Source organism: Colletotrichum aenigma, assembly GCF_013390185.1.
Source record: "Colletotrichum aenigma strain Cg56 chromosome Unknown KSG_Cg56_contig04, whole genome shotgun sequence".
Lineage (NCBI taxonomy): Eukaryota > Fungi > Ascomycota > Sordariomycetes > Glomerellales > Glomerellaceae > Colletotrichum > Colletotrichum aenigma.
Window position 1 is genome coordinate 5,866,417 of NW_023500910.1, and position 19,501 is coordinate 5,885,917.

Genomic DNA, 19,501 nt, shown 5'->3' on the forward strand with positions numbered 1-19,501 from the left:
CTGTCAGGCCTACCATTATAAAAGTTGGTTCTAGCGATGACCTCGCCAAGCATTCAACCTCACTACCTAGGTTGATCACACTTTCTGAGGCCTACTTTCGGTCCTGATTTGTGTCAGCTAAAGCAGCCTTTACAACAGGCCTGCTTGCTTGAGTGTCCTGTGCGTCAGCATCAGCTGCAGATGGACCCGTCATCGTTGTTAGCCCTACCATACCTGCCTGGGGCTAATTACCAGGGCTTTTAAAGGTCACGCAACGTCTCAGGTTCTCATCCATTAAAGTGGTGTATATAAGATCGCCCTATCCCGTGATATAATCCTCGTTCGCTACGTCAATCTGAGCAGAAGCGCGCCCTTGCGGATGACTGAGGAAAGTAATGACCAGACAAAGAAGCGTAAAATGTCTTGATTTATTACCGCATATATTTAGGTTACTCGCTCTCGTGTTTTCTCGGGTTGTTCCTTGCATGCGAGTCTACCCAGCACCCTCGGCTCGGGGGAAGCACCGTCATGGCGCACCCGAGGTCTGCTGCACTGGTATTTCGGACCCAAATCCGACAAGGTTCGCCCGAATCCCGTGGGGGCTACACCTATCCCACGGTGTTAAAGGTTAGCGTAGTACTTGCGGGGCTTCGTTATATGGAAAGCCCCGCAAGAACCGCACTAACCTTTAAGACCGTGGGACAGGTGTAGTTACCTTCAGCTGGACACAAAACCGACTCATGAATGCTTGGTCTTGATAATGCCCCTACTATGAGGTAGCATTTCTGAAAATCACCGCTTAAGCATGGTCAGATTTACTGTGGGAGCCAACATAACCACGCCATGCTGTATGCAATGGCCACCTTATATGGCGGTCGCTTGCGATCTTTCTCAGACAGCATTTAAGGACTCTGAGCCCCCAACTTCGCCCGGACCTGCCCTAGCAACACCCTCCGCGTCTCGTTGCCAGCGTTTTGAGCTATGTCATGCCGCCTTTACAGTTTTCGCTCTAGAGCCTGGTCGGCGTCTAAGAAAGGCCCACCTCTCGCCACCTTTCTTCCCGATTACTGGCAGCCCAAAAGCGTCTGCTAGATAACTAGTACTTCTCGTACTTGAAGCCTACGAGGGACCGAGTAACCTTCACGGAATAGGAAAGAAAACAAAGCCCGCGAAGGACCGGGGGAGGCTTATAAGGCCCTCGTAACCGGGCTGGCCGACACACCCAGGAGTTCTGGCGACTGGCTTCTTGGGACTGGCAATGCGGCGCCTCTCCTCAGGCGGAAGGAAGACCAGCACCGTTCTACTCAATTGATTGACTCGCTTACGTCACGATCAATCGTAAGACCTGAGAAGCGCCGCACACCTCCGTGGACCTCCCGGATCCTAGTCTCGTGGAGGTGCAAGTAGCAGGAGGTATTATCCAGCCCCCGCGATTACGTCAAATGCCGTACTTGAGGCTCATGAACGACTTCCGGTGGGATGATGGAGGCTTGAGTCGGTCACCTGACATGAAGTGACAATAGACCCGACAGTAGGCAATGGCGTATCTCCAGCGAGAACCACAGACGATGATCTCTGTGGAAATGGGGAGGTAGCCATCATGGTTCTAGAGCTTGAATTTGCGCCATTATGGTGGTAGCCAGCTTTCAAGTGACTAGGTAAAACAGCACACATCACGATCCGTGTTATCTCCGATGACAGTCCCCTCCTAGATTCAACCCCGTCCCGGAGCAGCCCACAGCATCACTCCCACAAAATGCCCCGACTATCCCTCGTATTAATCCAAGTATACTGCCTTCAAGTCAGCTTTCACGCACAAACCATCATCATCACTCAAAGAAAACTCACCTCAACACAGCAAGGCTGTCCGTCCCCCACAGTAACAGCCAGCAAATTCGCCTCGCTCATGACAGGCCTTAACCCGAGCCCCTCCATCCGCTCCCACCACTCCGCGAATTGGCTGATCTTCGGCCCCTTCTCCGGCACGTGGATCTCGATCACAAGCTGCCCGAACGGCACCTCCTTCCCCTCCGTCTTAAACTCCTCCAAAAAGGCCTCCAACGTCGGGAACTCATCGCCTTCAACGTCCATCTTGACAAGATCCACATAGTCGTGCCCTAGTTTCTTCATGATGCTGCTGATAGACCAAAACTGGGTCTTATCCTTCTCATCGTAGAAGTCGTACCCCGCGACCGCCGCCTTGGAGAGATGCGCCCGGTGCTCGTACGCGTGCCCGTCGAGTCCGCGACCCCACATCTCCACCGTGTCGTCGAAACCCCACACCTCCGCACGCGACGAGCGGTTGAGGAACTCCTCCTCGAACGTGGAGTCGCTCCCGACGCCGAAGCTGTACACTCTCAAGGGTCGCTGCGCCGAGGCGCGGTCGGCGGCATACTTGCTCATCCCGCAAATCCACTTGCCGCCGTCGCCGAGCTTGCCGACGCGCTGCAGGTCCCAGGGGCAGCTATACGTCGCGGGGAAGAGGTCCCAGAGCGTGTACCAGAAGCGGAGAGACTCATCTCTGGGTGAGAATCTAGCTCAAATGTTAGCAGGTACTCAGTGACGATCAGTGGGCAGAGTGAAGGGCTGACAGCGTGTCGTCATAGTCTTGATTCTTTTCCATCCAATCGTGTCGCTGCCGGACGGATCTCAGCCATGAGGCTTCGGAGATGGCGGCGCGAGCGAGTTCGCCGGCGTGCAGATCATTTTGGGCCGAAATAAACGTCTTCCACCAAACGTTCAGGGACGGCGTGAGAAGGTAGAGCATAGCGACCGGGAGGATCAGCGCCAATAAAGACGAACTTGCCCACCGGCTCTGAGCCGGGGCCTTAGACGACATGGCGCGAGAGTTTGCGTATGCGAAACGGGGGACAAGGAATGCCAGATGACCTTTTCAACTTTCCAGAAAGATCGTTTGCCGCGCATGTTCGCAGCATGTGCGCGTCTTGGGGATAGTCCATCGGGAAAATCTCGCTCGGTCCCAAGCTTCTCGCTATTCCGACAAGAAGTCAGTTGGGGTCCCAAGTTGAGCAGACTCGGATCATCTGATCCCCACAACAACCACTCAAATAAACTTTCAGAAAGACCACCACTGAAACGGCTCCTTTGAAACCTTCCGCCGATCCAAATGCGCGTCGCGCTGAATTGTCGGCGTCCTGTTCAGCACCGCAGCCCGTCACGAGTCAGACTCTAGACGATGGCAAAACATCGGACTGCTCCGGGCGTCTTTACGTTGATGCCGTGCACGTCGTATGTTCGTTAAGCTGTGCCGCCGTGCCCTTACGATGGAAAGCAAAGATTCATCAACGGCTGAGAGATCGCGAGTTTCTCCACCCGAAATGGCCCTGTAGATATGCGAATACCTCGGAGGTTGATGTCTTTGATCAACCGAGTCAGGTCAGTGGTGGTTTTTGCACACGGCGCACAAGTGCCGATTTTCCAGATGAGCGCTGAAGCAACGATAGCCCACTTGGATCACGCACTCAAGCCTGGGCCATAGCCATGGAATATGGATCGTTCGTTCCATTTGTTTGGGAAACTCCCGCCGCCATCTGCTGTAAACGTCCAAACATGCCAGGCTCTTCCCGGAATTCCCGGAGATATCCAGCATCAAAGCGATGGCCCCGAGGCAAGCCAAGACCTCGCACGCCACGCGTTGCCTGGGGCCAGAACAGGTTTCGGTTCCAGGAAACAATGCAACGTGCTTCCGTTGCTAGAAAAAGAGCGGTCTACATGATCGGCACTTCTCTAGTCGATCGACCTGAGCCTGGAAGACATGAGTAGAAGTATTTGACTCCTGCACCGGCTCCCACCCGTCTTGATCCCAGGGAGCCCTTTGATAACCTCCATTTACCAAAGAAACTCAAAGCACGCACTTCCGTGAAGTCACAATGAAGCTTATTTCAACTCTCGTTGTTTTGGCCAGCGCTGGCGCTCTTGTTGCTGTAAGTTTATGTCGCCACACAACATAATCTCCTGTTCACCTGCATCGAAGGATGGTTTGGCTGGTGCCCAATCCAACCCCCATGACAAACGCACCGAAGGTGCTTGGAACCTGCAGCCTAGAAACCTGGAGGCGACCAAGGCAAACCCTCGCTTCGTTCGAGCTGAAGGTACCTGGCATCTGCAGCCCAAGCGATCCGATGCCGTGACAGATGACGTTGAAGACGGGATACTCCAGAAGCGGGACCTCGAGGCAACCAAGACAAACCCTCGAGCCAAGAGGGCAGATGGCACATTCAACCTGGTCCCCCGACAATCGGAGACGAAGGCAGCGGATAAGCGCAGCTTGGAGGCGACGAAGACCAACCCGAGGCTCAAGAGGGCTGACGGTACCTTCAACTTGGTGCCCCGCCAGTCAGAGACCAAGGCTGCAGACAAGCGAGATATTGAGGCGACCAAAACAAACCCCCGCGTTAAGCGAGCCGATGGTACATTCAACCTCGTACCTCGTCAGTCGGAGACGAAAGCCGCACACAAGCGGGACGTGGAGGAACGGGCTGAGATGAAGCCCAGCAAGACCAACCCTCGCATCAAGAGAGCCGACGGCACGTGGAACCTTGTGCCTAGGCAGTCGATTACGAAAGAGGCCCAGCCGTAGACGGCTTACACCGAGACAGTGGAGTCATCAAGAAGCCGAAGGATGGTGGCAAAAACGGCTGGGAAGTTGAAGTGGACAAAGTCATTTCCTGCTGGTGGGAATTGAATATGATCTCGTAGAGGCTAGGGCGACTTGCAGCATAGTTTCCAGAGGATGCAAGGCAGACGTTGGGCGTTGACAGGACCGCGCGTGACACGGCAGTAGTTTGGTACCACGGAACATGATAGCAAAAGTGTAGACAGTAATGAGTCGAGTTCAAGTCGGCGAGAACGACTTTGCCGAGAAACGCTGATTGAGCCGAACTGCCTTCCAGTAACAGCATCCAAAAGTCAAATCGCCAGCATGACGTGCAGCGGGTATGAATGGATGGGTTTCCATGCTCCGAGACAGCGAAGGGTTCCTTGTCCGGATACGTAGGCATGCGCTAGTCGACCAAGCACGGAGCAGCGACCCCGAGGTACCCGCAGGGTGTCCGGACTCGGAGGTAGCCCTGAGGGTGGATTCTTAGCTCCGGCGCGGCAACACAAGACCCTCACACCGGACGAGCGATTCTGCCTCGTAAGGCTGAGCAAACGCCACCTCATTTCTGATTGAGTCCAGAGTCCTCCGCGCGGCTAGAGAAACAGGATATCGGAATGGTGGAAATGAAGGCCGAGTGAGATTTTGGCGCATACATCGCTATGGACGAAAAAGCATTCGCGAGCGGCCTCCGGATATGATGTAGAGACGGCCCCCAAATGGGGGCTGAATGGGAGGCACAGGACTTCGTTCGCTGTGTAGATGTGTGTACGTACTGCCAAGGGCTAGTTCGTAATGGACGACATGGTAGGTGATCCTGCAGCCTTGCGTGCATGAGAGGGCACGGAGGGGTTGCCGTGTCGAGAAGTTCAAGCAGGTATTTCGGGATGCCAATGTGGCGGCGTCATGGCAAACGCAGGTTGGCCATTCCATCCAGCTTGACCATGTAGAAAGGATTGCCGCGTCGAACGCGCAACGGACCGTATGCCTGCGTCTGTGTGTATGAATGGGATGACGGGTGGCGAGCGGGCGCTAGAACGAGGGCTGCCGCAGTTCTCTGACAAAAGAAAAGAGGCGACTCGACGAAGGATCAGGGCGTGTTTGCAGAAATTGACGCGTCTGGGCCGAGGTGGTTGCTGTTGAGAAGGGAGAAGCGGCGGCCACGAGCCAATGGAATGTAAGCCAGCGGGTAGCAAGACTTGAAAATGGATTCGTTTCTGTCTGCGGCGTAGATGTCGAGGAGGCAGTCGAAACAAGTGAGTAATGCAGGGGTCGGCGAGCTGGCGTCAACAGGACTCTGGAGTCCCATCTAGGACTCTCTGGTGTGCGGTCGTTGGTGTGTTGCTGCAGGCAGAAGCCCAAGGGAAGCCGAGGTGAACCTGATCGGGTGACCTTCAGCTGACTTAGTCATCGAGGTCTGGATTTTCTGTCGGAGGGAAAGAGCGACGGCTGCCTGGTGGTTGCTGCTGCTGCTTCTGCTGCTTCTGCTGCTGCTGCCAGTTGAAGCGTGGCATGAGGTAAGGTACGTGCCTTGGATGCAGCGAGCAGGTGGGGAAAGAGCGGTGTGGGGCGCCTTCCAGTGACAGCGACAGCGACAGCACCTTCCATTTTTTTCCAATCGTGTTTTGTGTCACCTTCAGAAGGAGCAACACCAAAAAAGGAAAGAAACGAGCCGACAACACACATCCACGATGCTGCTGCCATGCGACCAGACACCTCACCCATGGACATGCACCCCGCTCTGCCGCTGCTCACGGACGACGCAAGTAATCGCGTTGATGAAAATTCTAAGCTTCTCCTGCTTCCCGTCTGCGGGAAACAAGGCCTTGGTGCATCGGTTGGACCGACGGGAAGCAGGCTACGGTGGCTTAGCGGAAGCTCAAGAAGCGTTAGAGATGTGCACAGCCCGGCCACCCGCACACTAACATTTTTCATCGCAATCCTTCGCGCACTCGCTACGCTTGCTGCCCTGCTCGGACGAACAGCATTCGACGTTTGCTCGGAATGCTTGTCCAGACGAGTGGGTGGCTTGTGGCTTCCCCTTGCAGACACTGCGATCCTTCGACAGGGCCATCAACAAAGAGGCCAACGGCCACGGCACGGCGAGCGTACCCGAGCCTGAAGCCCCTCGTCAAACAAGCCCTCTGACGATGCGTCGCTGCCGTCATGGTACGATCGATTACCTACCAACCTCCATCATGGCCTGCTGCAGCCGATGCAGGTCCACGATGTGGGCATGGACGTCACGGGCCTCCGGGGCGGGATGCTGTGGTTGTTTGTGACCCGCGGAGTCGACCAGCGATGGACAAAGAGCTTGCATGAGCTTCGAGGACGGGACACGGCAAGATGACTCAGGCTTTGCGCGATGCTATTCGCTCATGACCATCGCCAAAGACTCAACTCGCAGATTCTGTCGGGGTGACTGGACGCCAGATTCGGATGGATTCCTGCGAGAATGGAACCGTTCGCGACTCGTGCAAGACGGCGTCTGTCGCTTGTCCGACTGAATCATCGTCAAAAGTCAACAATATCGATAAACCCTCTATGTCAACCGCGAACACAGACCACAAATGTCACCATGTGCGTGTTTCGATTGCCGCTGTCGCTAGCACGGCCGCCCTCGCGGTCATTGTCGCTGTGCTCCACGATTGGACCCGTGGGCCGGGCCCCTCCCCCGGGTCAAATAGATTGACGGCCGGGGGACGACGGCCATGAGCGCGATGATGGGCATTGAGGGCTGTGCAGAAAATAGCATCATATCGCCGGAAAATATCGTTTCGCCTTTTTTCAGCCTTCAGCCTTTTCAGTTTGACCTGGGTCCGTCATCTATCAGAGAAGGCTGCGACGGACCACACCACCATTAACAAATGAAGACCTCTTCACCTTGGTATCCCAACGAGGTTACCGAGACGTCGCCGGGCGCCCGTGGTGGCCGGTCCTGGCCAGCCAGGCCTGACGAGAGACCGCGCCGGCGTCCAGCCAGTCGGTTCTGTCGCCATTGTGCATCACCACATCAGCCAGAGAGACACACACCACACCAAGATTCCCAACGCGACGTACATCTCGACGAACACGACCACACCCACAAGTCCCCATATGCAAGGCCAATACAACGGGGACTCAAAAGACACACGGAGCGGGGTCCCGCGAGAGTTGTCAACCATTCCGGAGTCCTTGGTTCCCTCCGTCCTTCTTCGCATTGGCAGCTTACGGGCACCCCCTGCGCCCTCCACCAAAGTCAGTTGGTCGGTGCTGAGCCCCTAGGCCTCCCAGCTGCGAAGGCTGTGAATCGTCAGAGAGAAGTACTGCGCGGCGTCGCAAAACGTGCGAGAGACAAAGAGAAACACCCTCCAGCGACTCCCCCTCCCGAACAGAGACCCCCAGTCGTACGAAAAGGGTCTAGTGAAGACTCATCGGCCACTCATTCAGGCAGACGCAGGCAGGGGTTGGATCATGGTGGCATGCATCGCAGGCGCATTACACCTTGTAAGGCCTACAAGGCCTCAATCTCCACCATCCCACGACTTGCGTCTCTAGCTGTTGGCTCTTCCTGCGGTACCTCCGTCCGCTGCCATCGTGGCTGCTGCTGCGGCGTACTTCGTCGACTTTCGACTTTCGGCCCCCCCCCCCCCCTGCTCGTACTCACCTTCGAACGCGAGCAGACGATATAATTCAGACGCGGTTTCTCCCCAGACCACGCCGTTCTACTTTGCTCGCACTATCCACCCAAACGTTTTTACACTTTGATTCTTTCCCACATAGACGAAGAACGCTACCCCAATCTATCCCGGCCCTGTCGATCCACCCGCACCCGTCTAAACTTAGGCAGATACTTTTCAGCCTCTGCTCTCTCGTCTTCGACCTCAGTCATCTGGTATTTAATTCTCCAACAATCACCTGCATAATATCTTGAAGCACCAACCAACTTACACTTTCACTACTCAGACAACCTCCAACCAACAACACTCGGTCTTCAATACAGCCTGTTGGCACCGACACATTGTCCTCCACTCGTGCTCCCGAAGCTCTGTACCTTGACAACACCATAGTGTTGAAGCACAAGTCTCGCCGCTCCGCCAATACTCGGAGCGCACTCCAACAATCTTCCACGTTGACGACCACCGAGAAGCGAGTTCGCTTTGCTCCAGAGATCGTCCAACCGGCACCACCCCAGCGCACGCCGCGCACTCATACGTTCCAACCAGACACCACCATGTGCACCACAGACGTCTACACCGACGTCTACCCAGACGGCCGTCGCAGCGAGTACCAAACACCAAACCTCTGCTCCCACTCTCGCAACGGCCGCCTCTGCGGCAACCCAGTCGTCTACAACCACCCGCCCCGCTCCGTCGGCTATCCCACACAAATGGCTGGCTACCCTGCTCAATACCCTCAGCAACTGCCTCCCTCGCCGCCAATGTCCTCACCTCGCGGCCAGTCTGCTGAGTCTCCCCGGCCCCGCACCAGCTCCTCCTCCAGCGACAGGAAGCGCCGAGCATCGGGTATCTACGTCAACGGTCAGAGGGTCCTCGACTTGAACCGCAAGAACCGCTCTCGCGCCGAGCGCATTGTGATTGTCGACTCTCCTCCCACCCCGCGCACACCACCCAAGCAGTTCTCCACGCCTTACACCGCGCCGCCCTCCCCCAACGCTGGCGACGAGCCTCACTTCCGCTACAGCCACGTCCCTCGCGGCTCCCACAATCTTCGCCCCGTCATTGTTGACGAGCGCCCGCGCCCTCCCAAGGTTGAGATTGAGGTTATCGACGGCGGCCACCGCCGCCATCGCTCCCAGGACTCTAAGCACAGCCACTCCAGCGCCGAGGACGAGGAGCGCCGACGCCGACGTAAGGATAAGGAGCGCAAGGAACGTGAGGATCGCGAGGAGCGTGAGCGTGCGGCCGAGGAGGCGGGGCGAAGGCAGCGCATTCTCGAGCGCATCAATGCCCAGAACGAGAAGATCTCCCGCCGCCCGGCCGTCCCCGTTCCTCCTGCCCCTTTTAAGCGCTCTTCGACCGGCTACGCCAACGTTCCTTTGTCTTCGGACCAGGAGCTTGTTGACGCTGTCCGCCGTTTGGGGATCAACGAGCGCCTCGCTGCTGAGCGTCGTGCCCGCGAGCAGCGCGAGCGCGAGGAGGAGGACGAGGCCCAGCGCCGCCGCTTGATGGAGCGAATGATGCCCCGCCGGAGGGCCACTGTGGGTCCCGGCAGCCGGCGCCACCGGGTTCTCTACGATGATGGTCTCTACCGTTGGGAGTAAACGGTCCAGTCACATTTACCACGCAAATGCCTTTTCTGTTTAGAGATCTTTGCGCGTCTGATATTATTATGCACATGTATTCTAGATAGCAAGCGTTCTGCCTTTTTTATCTTTTTTTTCTTGATTTACACCTCTGGCAGGGTAACAGGACTTGTCGGGGAGGGATGATCGCCGGGATAGCGATTGGATGATACCACAGCAATTGGACAGCATACATAGAATCTCACAAACAAACCAGGTAAAAACAAAGATGATTCAAACCAAAAAAGACAGCCCCATTCTCGCGATTCGGTGACATTCTACGAAAATCTTCTGTATTGTTGATATGAAAAACGGCCCTTGTGATCGCTTGGCTATGCATGTCTCACCTGCCTCCCCCTGGTCTCCGGACCTCGAGACACAACCCCCGTATCCGTGGCGTTTTACTGTTCGTTCGTCTGAAGATTTGGGGATGTGGTGGTGGCCGGGTGAGTCAGGACACCACTGTTCGGGGTTTGAGGGTTTAAGCGAGGGGGACTTTGAAGATTCGCGAGGTGGTGACGGGCCTCGGCATTGTGGGATTTGGGATTTGGGAGGATATCGCGTTTCTTGATTTTTTGGAGTTCTTAAAGGGGGGGGGTTGCTTGGGCAGGGGATTGTTTATCGATAGCCGCGGGGTACTTCGTGAACACGGCGGGGTGATTGTTGCCTGGCTTTCTGATCCCGCGACATCGGGAACTTTTTAGTCGGAACCTGGCATTTGACGTGCTTGCGATGTCGATGTCGATTTCGCTACCTAACGCGATCGACTCATCTCGCGCCGTCGCAAATCATCCGTGGCGTTTTGGCGAGGTTGATGCCTGCGCTTGCGTAGATGGAATAGGCAGCCTGGGTTGGGGTAGGCAATGGGGAAGGGAGGATCCTTGTTTGTGATGCGGGACGGGCCTGAGGACGCAACACTAGTGATGGCGCTGGTGGTGGCCGGTGTGAGTTGTGACGGGTTGGGGGAGGGCTCGGTGTGGTTCGGTGGACGAAGGGTGATTGGATTGGTAGTGTAGGATTCTGACCAAGCTGTTGACGGGGGGTTTTCATGTGTCGCATCGCTTTTCGGTACAGAGAAACAACCCAACTCGAATGTCTCACCTCGGCCAAGGAAGATTTGGAGAACCAAGACAAGTACAGGCATATTTCTCCACACGCACCGAGGGTGAAGGACGGTCCCGTGGCGCGCAGAGTGTCCTTCGGGATTGGTCCGCCGCCGGTGTGTTACCGGATCCACCCACCCACACTGCTCGGGGGCCGGACGCCGGGAGGAGTGGTATCAGTCATTGACCGCGGAATGGGTGACGCATTCTAGCGGTGAAGGAGGTAGGAGTGCCTGAGGTTTTGGAGGTGGGATGCCTTGGTAGTGGTGTTTTGGGTGTGGGCGAGGAAAACAAATGATCAACAGCATCAGAGAGACTAGGCAGAGAGGCCCAGATCCTCCTTCCGCTGCCAATCCCAAAAGGCCATTTATTAGGATTTCTGGTCCACTAAGTCTGACCATGGAGGGTGTTGCTAGCTGAGGAGACACCTTCACGTAACCGGATGGACGAATACCTCATAGCGACCAATTGTCCCCATTACTGTCATCTTGAAAGACGAAAATGAAAGGCATGCTCTTGTCCCTACCTCGTTGATTCTCTCGTCATTCTCCACGTTGTTTTAAAAAATGAATAAAAAGGGCTCATTAGAGATGTTTTTGAAATACAGAATGAGGCGATCCTGACAAATTCGACCTAGCGCGTCCATACGCTGGATTCTTGAAGATCTTCTTACACTTGGCTTCATTTGAGAGCGTTCATCCAGCTGGCTTAGAATGAAAGCACCAACACTGTTCCCTGAAGCCATTATTTAGGCTTACGCGCTGTCCTAGACAACTGAGGCGCCGTGATCGGGTAGTGCTTGCAAGGTGTCCTGGTCGTCTTCCTCCGCCAGCTTCAACAGCCATTCTCTCGTGTTTTTTGGAAACTCGGCCACATAGCTGTGTACCAGTTCCAAAAACAGGTTCTTGACGTCCAGTTGTCCTCTTCTGACGGCAAGTACAATGCGCTCAAATGAGTACTTGGCCCCGCGATCTAGCAGTACTTTTACGGCCTTAGAGTCGCTGTGCTCGATGACGTCGGGCAAATTCCCCATCCAAGAATCTGGGCTCTCGTGTACCAGGAGTGTCAAGTAACCAAAGATCTACTGCTTGATGCCAGGTGAGTTGCTGTATTTTGCAGCATCGACGTGGTCTGGTCGAAGCGCGGCTCCTGCGTCGATGAGCTGCCGGACAACACCCTCGTGGCCGTTTGAGATTGCATCGCCTAGGGGTAAGATATCGCCTAACGGCGAGAACTCCCGGCCTCCTTGTTCGTTTACAGCGCATCCATTCTTCAAGAGTATGCGTACCATTTCTTCGTGGCCTTTGTCGATTGCCAACAAGAGCGGAGTACACCCGTCATCCGTAGACCATGAGACACACTTCAACGCTTCCAATGCTTTCCCATGGCTCAGAATTATTTCCGCGCAGACCTCGTGCTCAAACTGGCCATACTCAGCGCAGTAACCCAGCGCAGTTCTTCCAGCCCCGTCCTGAGCTGGTGGATCAAACCCCATGCTCAATATTGCGTCTACAGCCTCGAATCACCCTTGTTTCGTGGTTAGTGGGAGTGCCGCGCGGGCAAAATGGCTTTCTTCGGCTGATAATGATTCTAGACCATTCCGTGTGAGAAAACAAAGGGAACGCATCGTATCAAATCTGTCTTTCTTCTCAAGTGCTTCCAATAGAGCATTGTAGACTGCTCTCCTTTCGCCACCATGTGCTCCTCGAAACCCCCAGGGGGGTAGGTGGATTCTTTGAAGCTCCTCAATTGTCGACAGTCGAAGATGGCCTGCAATAGGTCTTTCAGTTGCCTCTTCCCAAATTTTATAATAAAGCTCAACATGGTACCCGTGCATCTTCGGGCCGTTGTTATTGCACATCTCGAACCTTTGGATTCTAGATAGCATACAAAGAGCCCCCGCAAAGGAGCGCTCTTCCTCTCGAGTTTCCCGAGGATGAAGGACGTCAATGGCATAATTGACTACCATCAAAGCCTCTGCTTGCTCAAACCTCTCTAGGAATGAGTCGCAAGTTGATGAAACGATCGAAATAACTCTGTCTCGGTCACCCATTTGGCGATAATCGAGAGCTGGAAGAATGCAATTAACTGCATCTACATCAGAGCCTAAGCCAGACTCCACAATTATTTGGGAAATAGCTTTGATAGTCTCAGCCCTTTTTTCTAGACGTTGGACGTCATGTCTTGTCTGGACTGACGCGCAGTTGTCGTCGTCGTCTCCCTGCATCTGCAGTGGAGCTAAGAAAGCCCCGAAGAGTTCTTGGGTGCAGATGTCCAAAAGAGATGAACCTGTTGTACTGAGTTCAACACAGATCGCCTTGGGGAGCTCGTTTGGGCGCCCGAGTGCCTTTTCAGACAAGGATTGCTTCGTCCACTGGATGTTTTCGTGCGCTCCCAGAACACAGCTCCAGCCGCACAGTCGCTGTGCAGGAATCACATCGTCTCCTGGAATATCCAGCCAATTTCTCTCTTTGAGGCCTTTGATGGGCGCTTCATATACTGCACCCGGTTTACATGTCGAGGTTTGTTTCTGGCGGAAGTGTCATCTTTTCACAAATACTATGTCGGGTAAAGGTGAAGCGGCCCGGTTCTTGGACTTTGAGCAGTCCCCGCCAACAGACCAACTCTAGCTCCCCATTAATCTTGCGTGAATCCAGACCAGCTGACATGATCCTCTTCTTTGGTACATCTTCAGCTCTAAAGGATTCAAGCTGAGACCTTACTTCGCAGTACGATAAACGATGGTCGGATATAAGAGTCCATAAAGCAAGGCCCAAAATTGCCTCAACTTCTGCGTGGTTTATCGTCCATTTGGATGTGGGATGACGTTTGAGTGGGTCAAGGCGAATATCGAAACCTTTCTCATTCGGGGAGCCTCCATTCGTGATGCATGGTGGTCGCCAGAATTGCGAGCCTAACAAATTCAGGGTAATCCACCTTTCCCGATTTCTCTTGCAAAAGATATTTGCAACCTGCTCGAGTGCAGCTGCTAACTTCTTTGCCTTGTTATGGACCCTGGAAACCTCGGCATCCCATGGAACTTTTGAAAGCTTTGATTGCGTGTGTATCACATGTTGTGGCACATGACCCGCCATCACAGCAAGGCAGATCCTGAGATTCATCAAGTTTTGATAACTTGGTTGGCTTCTGTTCGCAGATACCATCGTCCAGGGAGGGAGTGGCTTCGCTTGCTGCGTCGATCTTAGCGACATGTCAACATTTGAAAGGCAATATACCGAAAGACTCACTGTTAACTTTGTGTCGCCTTTCTTTAGCGTGGACTGTCCATCTAGGTTGTCACACTGAGATATTTCAACAGCCAGCCAGTCAAGTTCGTGTCCTTGGACTAACTCCGCCTTGCTCAGCAACTGATTGTCTTCCTTTGTGACTCGTTGCATTCGAAGCATTCCTCTGAGGATGCTCATGAAAACGGTTGTAATTAATTGGGCAACTGAAACCCAGGCTCTCATGCCTCTCAACCCAGTGAACTGTAATATATACCCAATGAGGACTGTTGAAACTGCGATGCATGTCTCTGACATGAACTTGATTTCGCTTCTAGGATCCAAGTCCCAAGTTTTCATGGAAGACGTCCAGGCCAAGAGTCGCGTTTTTCGTCTTCAATAAAAGCATATGCGTCAAATCTCTGGTCAGCTATGACCTGTCTTGGCTGTAGCCAGATGAGAGACGTCACGGGGCGGCCAGTGACAGAGGGTGCGCGTTTGCACCGGACTTCTGTGGTAGCCTGGCCAATAATGGCAATGCAAGCACACATTCCCCCGCACATGAACACTGTATCAATAGTGAAAATGGTGGGCGCGTAATTCTTCGATGCTGTAGTACCCTCGATCAGGTTCCAACCCAAGACCCAAACGCCCACGCCGGCAACCACAAGCACGCCGGCTTGGAGAATTAGCCCAATCAAGGCAACAAGACAAAAGACCCATGTATTGTAATGAGTGATACCAATGTTGAGCGATAGGTTGGGCGGATTTTGTGAAGCCGGACTGAGCTGTTGAAGAAGGGGGAGACTCCATTCTAGCTTCGAATCCGGGTTCCATGCCCGTTGGGCGTCTTTTACGAAATCTCGGAATAGATACAAGCCAGATTTCCGATTAATTTCGCGATGGGAATACGCTTCCATGTAGAGGAGGTAGTACTTTGGCGTACGGATGAGCTCGAGAATTTTAGGTTGGCCCAGGACACGAGTAATACCGCCGTTGTTGAAAACCTCGCATACATCACGACTTGTTGAAGTACAAAGCTTTGCCTCGATCGCACTGTTGCCCTCTGTAGATCTTCCAATGATAGCACGGAGAGATGCGGGACCACAGAGGCGGATAGTAGACACTATAGTCGCGATAACACCAATGGGGCCCATGCCAAAGATGAAATAGTCGTAATAGTTCGTACTTTCGCTAATGTATTGCTTCGTCATTTGCTCACCAAACAGAGCCAAAAGAGGTCCGAGATCTGTGAATAGGTCGTTTGTGAAATCTGACAAGGCATCGTCGGCATCAGTGTCTGCGGAGGCTGCTTTGGCACGGACTGAGGCGAATGCTACAAAAATGCCGAAGAATAGCCAACCCGGAATTTCGGTCGTCGGGAACCAGAATATAGGTGGCTTGTGAAAAAATGCCATGGTTGTGAGGATAAATAGCTACTCGAGCGGTCTTCGGAATGAGAAACGAACAGTTGGAGAACGTGTCGAGAGGGGATATGGGCTTAAACGCGAGTTTAACACCGTCATTGATGTGGAACCTTTGCCGTCTTCCGTAGCCTGCCTTATTCTGCAAGTGATCCGCCACTATTGACTGCAGCACTCGTCTTACTCGTCTTGGCAGAGGTGTGGTGGCACAACATGCACCTTGGTCAGATCCAACTGGTGGAGTGCATTCACAATACCTTACTGTCGCAAAGGTGGAACCAGGATTACGAGAGCGCAATTGCGGATCATTACAACACGTACGACGTACGTAGACTCTCGCCGACTGGCAAGAAGAATCCCCTATAATCTATGCGCGTAGATGAGGTGCGCATCTCATCTAGGCGCATCCGAAGTTGAGATAAGAAAGTCCTCAAGAGTTCTCAAATGCCTATGTCCAAGGAAGATGGGCTTAGCTACTGAGTGTGCTACAGAGCGCCCTCTAGTTATAATATATTTAATAATCAGTCGTAATATAAAAACGTTTAGGACTACCTTACCTTAAGATGTGTCAAGATTATTTTGTATGCTGTATATCAAACGGAAAGGATGATGATGCCTTTATTTTGATGCGTATAGCTAAACAGTCACAGGGGGAAGAGGAATTGTCTCTGGGTCTTTATCCTCAGGACTTTCGTCCGGATTTAAGTCAGCTCCATCACTCTCTGGGATAGTGGTGTTGCAGTCCTGTCCGTCCTTTAACCCTGTGTAAAAGCTCTCTTGGTAGGCAGTGTCTAAAGCGGCCTGGATGTTGGCGTCGGTAAATGGCACTGTGGTCTTTTCGTACTTGACGTCAGTCAAAGCCTCACGCGCCTTTACGGATAGTGACATCCAAGAGATCAACGTGCGCTGAGAAGCCGCGGTAACATCGGCGTCTTTAAATGGTGTCATGGCGTTGTCGTGGATTTGGACAATGAAACTCGTCGGCGAGGAACTCTCGGGAGGGGCTTTAGATGTCAGACCACCGATAATAGGTTCGAAACCCCATGTTGCGTGGTCGGTTGTGTATGACATCCCCACTGGTCGGTATGATGAGGGCTTCTCGGTATCACAGCTCCATTGGTTGATCCAAACGACGATGCTGGCCCAGTAATGACGATGTCCCTTGTTATCGCCTTTCCCCCATCGAACCTTTGGGAAGTAATAGCTGTAAATGATAGCGTCGCGGCCGTGACTACTGCCGCGGCGAGCATAGACCTGGCCAGTCCCGCCATTGCCACAGCCTGATCGTCCACCGCCTGTCGGTCTCAGACCTTGTCTGCAAGATACCATTAGCTATTGATATACTATGAATAGTGAATTGAATTTTCTTACCCAAGACCTCCGTTGGCATCGACTGCAGGAAACGGGTCGCAACCTCCTGTGACGATGAGCAGAGGATTGAACATGAGTTCCAGGCGTCCGTCTACTCCGGGGGAAGAATCTTGTTTAAATGCTGCTACTTGGTCATGGTTCACCTCCGGATGTCCGGCGTAATCATCGCCGTCGCGAGGTAGAATAGCTGACATGGCAGCCTCTGAAAAGAATAGACATACTGTGAGAAGATACTGAGCTCTCAAAATCATGGTGTCTGTGGAAGGTGAAGTGAATGAAGATAAGAACTCTTCCGTAAGGGGGATGATGTTGGAGCAGTAACTCTGGGCGAGTGAATATATACCTAAAGTGATCACGATAGATCTGTTGAACCAAGTACACCAGTGGGCTGCGAGTAATCCTGCCAGCTTGACCCCAGCATTTAGTAATCTTTTAAAGTTTGATCGGTTGGCATCGCCGGGATGGTGGATCAGCTAATATGTATATATATGGTGCATGATGAAGAAATAAGTTCACTTATGTGTCTGCTCGCTGCAATTTTACTTGTGTCTGCATTCATCTATTGACCATAGCTTGGCAAAAAAAGAAAACCCGAGTAAATTGTCGATGTATGCGCGAAAAGTTGTGTGACTAGCTTTCATCGCTCTTTGGATGAACGGCCTATTTATAGATGCCGAATCGAGTGACACTGGCCACTAGGCAATTCCGTCGTAAGGTGGATCCCGCGGCGCCCCCGGGGACGAACACCAGTTTGTTCATCGCTGAGGCAAAAAGTCTCGAAAGGTTAATCGCAATTCTTAATTTCGCATCCCTTTCGGAGTTTTCTCCTGATCGCCTTGACCGGCGAATCTGAATGCAATGGGATCTCCATCGCCTACAAGAGGTGCCGACCCGCTGTATTCAGATTTGGGCGCCTATCCTCTCCTCCTGCTTCTTTCTTCGCCACGCGACCAACGATAACAAATCACAATGGTTAGCGTCGTTCGTCCCCCCAGCCCCAAGGGCCTTCGCTTTCTGCTATCACTCCTCTTCATCCAAGCGGCCGTTATCAGTGCTTCTCCCACCCCAACAGTGGACGGTGAAAGCGCCAACTACATCAACTCCTTGCAGCGTGCGCCTCTCAACAAGCGAGTACAAGGACAGTTCCCAGACTTCCCTAGCGACTACAATGGTCGTGTTCAGAAGGGAACCTACCTCAAGTCACTTTTCCCACTCAGCGACTCGGCGGCAAAGCAGCAGAACAGCGGAGTTACCGTCGCCACGCCGTGGCAGGACCCCAGGGCTGTTGAACGCTGGGGATGGACTCGCCAGATGAACTGGGCCCCCTTTGACACCGTGGACGCCGAGTCGGAGTCGGACGACGATGGTTTCGATTCAGATTTCGACGAGTTTGATGCGACGCCTGGGTTCGGAAACCTCTTGGATGTCACATTCGCAGACCCACGTTATCCAGTCGACCCGGCAGAGAATGGTCTGTCCACTTACATGCACGAAAGTAATTTCTACAAGCGCGACGGCGTTAGTGTTGGAGCTGTAAGTGGCTGCCCACCAAACCTGGCCATCTAGAGCTCTATTCCTCTAATGCGCTTCGTCCCCCTTCCAGGCAACGGGCGCTTCTTACCAGAACGTCCTCAATCCAAGATCGGGCGCTATCGTTTTTGACAGAAACTTCAGCCCTCGCTACCAAATTGAGAAGAATAAGATTGGAGATGTCCCTGATCTGGAGCAGCTGTCTGACATGGTTTACTTCCAGTGGCTCGAAGCTTGCCAAGTGAGGGGCATTCACCCGAGCAACGTCAAGCTCATCTACCGCAGCAATATCACCTACCGCCCTAGTTTCAACGTCGTCTTGCAGGCTTTGTACAACAAGGGACATCAGTTCGTACCGGGATGGAACGACAGGGTGATACTCTCGATGGACACAGACGACGGCCTTGCCATCCTTGGCAGCACCCATGGTGCTGGGGCGGCTTTGTTCCTTATACAACATAAGGCCGCCCTTGGCAACAAGAGAATCACAGAGGTCACTGTGTGGGGAGGCTCGAGAGGGTTTGCGTTCAACGCAGACCCAGAGTATGCGGGCCTGAGTTTAAGGTTTACAGTCTCAGACTAAAGGCAGGTGGTCGTTCTAAGTAGAGTTCATTTTGGTAGAAACAATAATGAGTATAAACCGCAAACTACTAGTAATCCGCGAGAGTGCCGAGATGGACAAGATAAAGGCCCACTATGACACTCAGCTCAACCCTTGGGTACGTATACTGCGAGCTACTGGACTGGGCACTGACCGAGGTGATTTTACTGCTTGTTCTCCTACTGTGAAAACCCCTACTGGGGGGGCTCGAAACTTCCTGGATATGACACTCAGCTAATAATTTGGGAGTTTTGTTTTTACTAATCAGATTGCTGAAGATCCGAAATCCCGATCGCGGGAAAACTACCTAGGTATCCTGCCAGATTCGGACCGAACCTTGGATGATCATAACCTGCAGAACAGGTAC

General features: G+C 53.3%; 7 protein-coding genes across 7 annotated transcripts; 3 read left to right on the forward strand and 4 right to left on the reverse strand.

Annotated features, from left to right (window-relative positions):
• Window positions 1-1,722: 1,722 nt before the first annotated feature.
• Window positions 1,723-2,818, reverse strand: Mettl24 (Methyltransferase-like protein 24; the record flags this gene model as incomplete). The annotated part of the gene is made up of 3 exons (XM_037322650.1): window positions 1,723-1,770; window positions 1,828-2,512; window positions 2,571-2,818. 3 exons carry the CDS (start codon window positions 2,816-2,818, stop codon window positions 1,723-1,725), a joined length of 981 nt encoding a protein of 326 aa, XP_037179473.1.
• Window positions 2,819-3,869: 1,051 nt separating this feature from the next.
• CGCA056_v007402 (uncharacterized protein) lies at window positions 3,870-4,579 on the forward strand (the record flags this gene model as incomplete). Its single annotated transcript, XM_037322651.1, has 2 exons — window positions 3,870-3,923; window positions 3,974-4,579. 2 exons carry the CDS (start codon window positions 3,870-3,872, stop codon window positions 4,577-4,579), a joined length of 660 nt encoding a protein of 219 aa, XP_037179470.1.
• Window positions 4,580-8,810: 4,231 nt separating this feature from the next.
• Window positions 8,811-9,860, forward strand: CGCA056_v007403 (uncharacterized protein; the record flags this gene model as incomplete). Its single annotated transcript, XM_037322652.1, has 1 exon — window positions 8,811-9,860. The coding sequence occupies one exon, from the start codon at window positions 8,811-8,813 to the stop codon at window positions 9,858-9,860; it is 1,050 nt and encodes a 349-aa protein (XP_037179471.1).
• Window positions 9,861-11,750: 1,890 nt separating this feature from the next.
• CGCA056_v007404 (uncharacterized protein) lies at window positions 11,751-12,479 on the reverse strand (the record flags this gene model as incomplete). The annotated part of the gene is made up of 2 exons (XM_037322653.1): window positions 11,751-12,065; window positions 12,273-12,479. 2 exons carry the CDS (start codon window positions 12,477-12,479, stop codon window positions 11,751-11,753), a joined length of 522 nt encoding a protein of 173 aa, XP_037179476.1.
• Window positions 12,480-14,622: 2,143 nt separating this feature from the next.
• Window positions 14,623-15,626, reverse strand: CGCA056_v007405 (uncharacterized protein; the record flags this gene model as incomplete). Its single annotated transcript, XM_037322654.1, has 2 exons — window positions 14,623-14,628; window positions 14,679-15,626. 2 exons carry the CDS (start codon window positions 15,624-15,626, stop codon window positions 14,623-14,625), a joined length of 954 nt encoding a protein of 317 aa, XP_037179477.1.
• A 642-nt stretch (window positions 15,627-16,268) lies between these two features.
• On the reverse strand, window positions 16,269-17,254 carry CGCA056_v007406 (uncharacterized protein; the record flags this gene model as incomplete). Its single annotated transcript, XM_037322655.1, has 2 exons — window positions 16,269-16,947; window positions 17,004-17,254. The coding sequence occupies 2 exons, from the start codon at window positions 17,252-17,254 to the stop codon at window positions 16,269-16,271; spliced, it is 930 nt and encodes a 309-aa protein (XP_037179474.1).
• Window positions 17,255-17,972: 718 nt separating this feature from the next.
• CGCA056_v007407 (uncharacterized protein) lies at window positions 17,973-19,116 on the forward strand (the record flags this gene model as incomplete). Its single annotated transcript, XM_037322656.1, has 2 exons — window positions 17,973-18,536; window positions 18,607-19,116. 2 exons carry the CDS (start codon window positions 17,973-17,975, stop codon window positions 19,114-19,116), a joined length of 1,074 nt encoding a protein of 357 aa, XP_037179475.1.
• Between the last annotated feature and the right edge of the window lie 385 nt (window positions 19,117-19,501).